The sequence below is a fragment of the Paramacrobiotus metropolitanus genome, unplaced genomic scaffold (assembly GCF_019649055.1).
Source record: "Paramacrobiotus metropolitanus isolate TYO unplaced genomic scaffold, Prichtersi_v1.0 Parri_scaffold0000382, whole genome shotgun sequence".
Classification (NCBI taxonomy): Eukaryota; Metazoa; Tardigrada; class Eutardigrada; order Parachela; family Macrobiotidae; genus Paramacrobiotus; species Paramacrobiotus metropolitanus.
Window position 1 is genome coordinate 26,028 of NW_026570602.1, and position 5,541 is coordinate 31,568.

The window sequence follows — 5,541 nt, forward strand, 5'->3', positions numbered from 1 at the left end:
CTGAACCTTCTACGCCTTGATTAGGAGTAAGCGTAGCGCACGAGGTCACTGCAGCAACGTACAGCCCAGGATCGCTTTCTATACTCTACAGTACTCTCCTGGGTCGCGTGCCCACAGCTGTGGTCAACAGTGGCGAACAGAAGTCGGCTAGCGTTCCGGTGGAGCTGAATCTGGCCAATCTAAAGTAGGAGCTGGCGCGGCAGAATCTGAGCGATGAAGACGACTACGACGATTAGAAATACTTCGGTAAGTCACTTGTAAGTTGTACTTACGAGAAACATACGAGTACATGTCGGCGGCTGCATCTACTGCCGCGTTGATGCAGGTAGTAATTCGCCGATAATACCGGGAAGATCGAGCTTAAGTGTCTGAGGAGTTTGTTTATTAATTTTTGTTGATCATGAATGGGTGATTGTGCGCCGAACACGGCTGTCGCGATAGAACGCTGCCTATCGGGGAATTTTGACGGGGTCTAGTGTTGAGCTGGCTGTTTACTTATGTGCAAATCAAATGCCGCTTGTGTTCCGATGTCCCAGCTCACTGCAACATATGCAAATTTGCATAATTGTCGGCGAATACCGGGCAGCTGAACTATCGATATCCTAGTATACATAATTTGTAAAACAGTTTAGCAGTTGCTTATACACTACTTTTCAGTCTAACAACAGTCTTTCAACCCTACACTAGACAATGGTGAACCGAGCAAGTGTGGCATGTACGACGTGGACTACAGCAATGCCACCCAGCTGTATACTTTTCAGCCAAAGCACACGCGTACGATAGCGTGCCAGCATGGATGATACATCGAGGTACATCGGTGTATGATACATCGGTGTACAAGAAGACCGCGGCGACGGAATGGAATTTGGTCTGTGCGGGGGATTTCTCCTCTAGTCATCGAGTTAATGTGGTTCTTGGCGTAGCAGCGGCACACCACGGCCCGTTCTGAGCACCAGTGATCTGCACTATGGAATGGGCATCCGTACGTGGCAACGATGGGAACACCTATGGCAATCGATGCGCTGCCAATGCCGCCGGTATGCCATTTGCGGGAACTAGTCATATCTAATTAAATAGCAATTATGCCGAGTATGATCAACAGTGTGCGAATACGTAACAGATTATGTCAAATAACTGTTCGGCTGCAGGTGTTGAAGTGGTTCACTCCGTAGATTGCTGAAGTAATACCGCGCGGATTGCAATTAACATATAAATCATCTTTATTTCCTTAACTAAAGAGTCGAAATCATCTTCTTCATCTATTTTGACTGCACTGCTCCATTCAGTGCCAACAAAATTTGTAAAATACCGGCAGTTTTTTGGTTGCGGGATTTTTGTTGGCACACTCGAAATATTAATTAAAAAATAATATTGAATTTTTTGGTTAATCTTCAGCATATCTGGGGATGCAGCGCCGTGCCGTTGACCTTTACCGGCGTCATCGATACTGTCACGCCCTCGGCGGCTTTCCGCTAGCCGGAGCTCTCAGTGACACACTGCTCATCGTTTTCCTGCTCTTCCATGTCCTTCTCTTTGTCGGACGCGATCTTGACTGGATCGTGGTTTTATCCCATGTAGGGACGAAATTCGATTGCTAAACAGTTTTTCATATTTTCGTGTGTTGCTGTTTTTCACAACAGCAGCTGTCCACTGTTAACGGCTCTGTGCCATTTATATGAGTCCTGTAAACTGTACGCTGTAAAGATAAATTAATTTAAATATGTGCAAATTACAGTTATCTTTGTCCCGCGGAGGGGATACTGTATTGGGTCACAGTATGATCGATAGATAGCATTTCCTAAATGATGAAGCTGGTCTTTTTATTCAGACAATGCCGACTAACGTAACTACATGCATGTGTTGATAGAGCGTAATGAAAAAGACTGAAGAAGCTTGACCTATTTACCGAAGAAGTTTTGTATCGCTCTCTCCTCTAATGCATACCAAAGTATTCCAGGTACTGATCCGGCAAGCTGCAGCGTCAGGGCAATTGTATCCTTAATGAGGTTTCTCTCTGAAAATTATGCTGCGAGAAGATAACAATACTCTACTGTCATCACTACCCACAGCAGTAACAGATAACCGGTAAAACCCGGATTCTAGCGCCATGGCAACTTGAACTACTCCTGGGTATTTAGATAAACACTTTACAAGCAATAACGTCAGTATTCGCACTGTGAAATTAATTTATTTTACAAACGTTGGCAATGTCTTCTAATAAAGCGAACCCTCGCCGGCGGTACATCACAGTCAGTGAGATGCCCACCATTGGGAATATAATCTACGAGTGTTTAGAACACCATGTTGAAAATCGCGGTTATAAAGTGCTGAATATCCCACCTCAGTGCCGAACACGTCTTGATCCGATCCCAGCAGTTCGAGAACTGTATGCAAAGAAATCCATTTTACTTGAACGGGCGCCCGGCTGCTACTTTTCTCACGTGCAGAAAGAAAAGGTCCTTACTTACCAGCAGTATCGAGCTAGCAGTCGCGGAGAAAGCTCACTTGACGCCAGCTTTGGGGAGCTCGCCAATCGCCGGAAATGGTATGTGGCCGATATTCACATACCGGAATTGGACGGCCTCCAGACAATGGAATTCTTCAATTTCAATACGTTTTCGGATATTTTTCGCCAATCTGGAGCGAACATCCCGGGATTCAACACCTCCACCGGCTTTATCGGCGCACCTTACACTTATTTTGGTTATCACGTCGAGGTGGCTAATTGCGCCTTCATGAATATGCATCATGGAGGTAAGCCAAAGCGGTGGAACATTAGCCCTCCCAGATGTAAATGGGCCTTCGATAACTTCCTGTACAAGACTTTTCCTGAAGAGTTTGAAGCGTGTGGAGGAGCTGTGGGCCACCTCAACTTTGTGGTAGAGCCCGACACTCTCCGTGACGAAGATATCTTGGTCGATGAGTTTGATCAAGAAGAAGGGGATTTGATAATCAGTGCCTACGGTGCGTACCACGCTGGGATTAATTCAGGGTTTTGTATAAATACGGCGACAGCCATCACAACTCCCGCCTGGATCCCAGCATTTGCTGAATCCGTCAACTGCCACTGTGACCCGCAGGCTGATATCGCCCCTGAACTGGAAAAGATTCGTACGTACCTCACGAACCGGAATAATTTCGATGTGGATGTCAATTATGCTTACCTGCAGCGAGTAAGTTACACTTTGAACTTCAGTCAATTTTATAATTTCTAGTACGTAAATAACATAAGTACTACTACTTTTCTTATTTTAACGAAATAACTTTTTTTAGAGAGGAGAGTGGCATTTAGAGCAGTTTTTACCGGCGTCCCGTCGGCGTCAAGACGCCTCCTTAATGGTGGGAGCGGTGACACAGCCAACCGCCCCAGTCGACATCATGGACCAGTGGATCCACCAGAACATCGTTTACGACCCGGCGTATAAAAAATGTAAGTAAAATGTATGTATGTATTAAATGGAATATTAATAAAAATGTATGTGCCAAATACAAACATGTTACGTACACGAAAATACACTTTTGTATAACTTGATTAAGGGATCCGCCCATGTCAAGCTGCGCGCCGGTTCCGCCAGTACATGCAGAGCAATGGTATGCCGTACAATATGGAAGAAGTTGCTCTGGCAACAAGCCTTGGGAAGCGAATGCCCCTTGTTCATGATGGATTTACGGCTGGCGCTCGTAAGGGAGAGCATCGAGAGTCTCTCTGGACTTGGCCGCACTGTTATTTCATCGATGCGGATTGACCGACAGCTTGCGGTATCTTTTCCATTAAGGTTTTGCGTATTTCTTTACATCGCTAATGTTTGCAAAAGGATAAATTTCGTCGTATTTCTTTAGATTTTCGAGGTGGTTTGCAATACCTTTTTTCGTTTGAGTAGTTTACAAACACCTTTCGTGCTTATTGTTATACCACTTATACCATCCGTTTGCTCGGTTTGGAGTTTTCTCCTTATATTTGTGGTGTGCGAAGGTTTTTAAATCAAACCGATAGGTGGAGTGCAACTATGGTACTTATGGTCATTTACAATAGTATGTATGGTTATCTGCATTGTTCTGAATTTGTTGCAACTGTTACGTATGGTCATTTACATGAAACCGTTCGAACTGACTGTTTGGTCTTTACTTATGGTCATCTATAACACTACTTATGGTCATCCCTTAAAAATGTAGAAGGAGACAGAGAAAGAGAATACTAATGACTAGAAAAAGAGGGCAGACGCAAAAAGCGAGGCCGATCGTACATTCATACGGACTGAGAGTCCTCATTTTTTCATGCACGGTGTACTGCATCCTGTATTACGCTACGTATGAGTATTACCTAGTCGACGTATGGTCACTTTTGTCATGCACTATTCGTATATTTTTGACCACCCGCCCGCGTAAGTCTTTAGGTGGGGGGGCGCCGTTCGCCAAAACAGCGCTCTCTTCATCATGTGGGCGTCAAAGCCCAGGAGCCCTCTCCTACACATGCTTCGGAACTCCCTCGGAGACATCCGTGTGCGCACTTCAATTGCGCCGTCATGCTCAACAGCATACACCATAACACCAGCCCGGTTAGCTGGGCGAATAGCTGCAACGCAGCTCAATCGGTACTTCCGTTGGGATTCCAAGAGATATCGGGTGTATGCCGCGTCACCACGGTATCCATCCACAGCTGCATCCCGGCTGTGGCGCACTACTCGCCTCTCTTCCGTTAGAGCGTGCTCCAGACCACTGCATCATCTTCCATGACTGGTCTGTATCCGACGATGATCCAGGCCAAGGCCAGTATACCAAAGTAAGTCCGGCTCCCCACCGGCACCAGTGGCCGTCCCTCCAGCAACGCCACTGTCCAGGGTTGGTTCTCCTCCACTCCCTGTTGCACCCCGCGTCCAATGCCATTCCCAGCTGCAGACTGGGAGGCCAGTGCACGGCCTCCATCGTCCAAGGTCAACAGACTGCGCCTGCTGCGCGCCTGCTCCGGTCGTATTCCGTGGCTGCTGTGTGACCTTGTTCTTCGGGCAATCCCGTTGAATGAATCCGTTCCGTTGCAATTATAGCAACGCTTAACCGGCCTGTCAGTGGGCTTAGGTCCCCGTTACCGGCAGCTGTACCGGCATTGGTGACCTTTCGCATAAACGGCTTCCCCATTACCGCCATTGCCCCCGTACTGACCTTTTCCATAATTGTTGCTCCACGGCCGGTTGCCGCCCTTCCTCTCCACTGTCGTCCACTCCGTCGCTCGATTCTTCGACTCTAGCGCAGGGAATCCGACACCTTCTGCATGTCCGAGAGGAACTCCATTGGCGTGGCAGCCAGGCCATTGCCAGTCTGCTGAGATACTCCGGCAATAATCCTGCCTTCAACTTCGATGACATCGTCGTCATCCATGTCTGCATTAATCTTGTCACACAAGGTCATGACATCATTAAAATAATCTTCAATGCCTCGTCGCGCTTCATCTTACGTAAACGCAGCTTGACCTTAAGCTGATTACGATAGTCTTCAGTTTGGAAACGGCTGATAATAGCCTTCAGTAACTCATCGGAAGTGGCGTAA

At 46.9% G+C, this 5,541-nt stretch overlaps 1 protein-coding gene across 1 annotated transcript; it reads left to right on the forward strand.

The window, feature by feature from the left end:
* Nucleotides 1–2,194: 2,194 nt before the first annotated feature.
* LOC129602282 (lysine-specific demethylase 4C-like) lies at nucleotides 2,195–4,013 on the forward strand. Its single transcript, XM_055501281.1, has 3 exons — nucleotides 2,195–3,173; nucleotides 3,274–3,430; nucleotides 3,538–4,013. Exons 1-3 carry the CDS (start codon nucleotides 2,208–2,210, stop codon nucleotides 3,744–3,746), a joined length of 1,332 nt encoding a protein of 443 aa, XP_055357256.1. The 5' UTR covers nucleotides 2,195–2,207; the 3' UTR covers nucleotides 3,747–4,013.
* The last annotated feature ends 1,528 nt before the right edge of the window (nucleotides 4,014–5,541 follow it).

Coding starts and splice junctions, on each gene's coding strand:
- LOC129602282 (XM_055501281.1), top strand. CDS start 2,208: ATGTCTTCTAATAAAGCGAACCCTCGCCGGCGGTACATCACAGTCAGT. Junction 3,174..3,273: donor ATTATGCTTACCTGCAGCGA/GTAAGTTACACT, acceptor AACTTTTTTTAG/AGAGGAGAGTGGCATTTAGA. Junction 3,431..3,537: donor CGACCCGGCGTATAAAAAAT/GTAAGTAAAATG, acceptor AACTTGATTAAG/GGATCCGCCCATGTCAAGCT.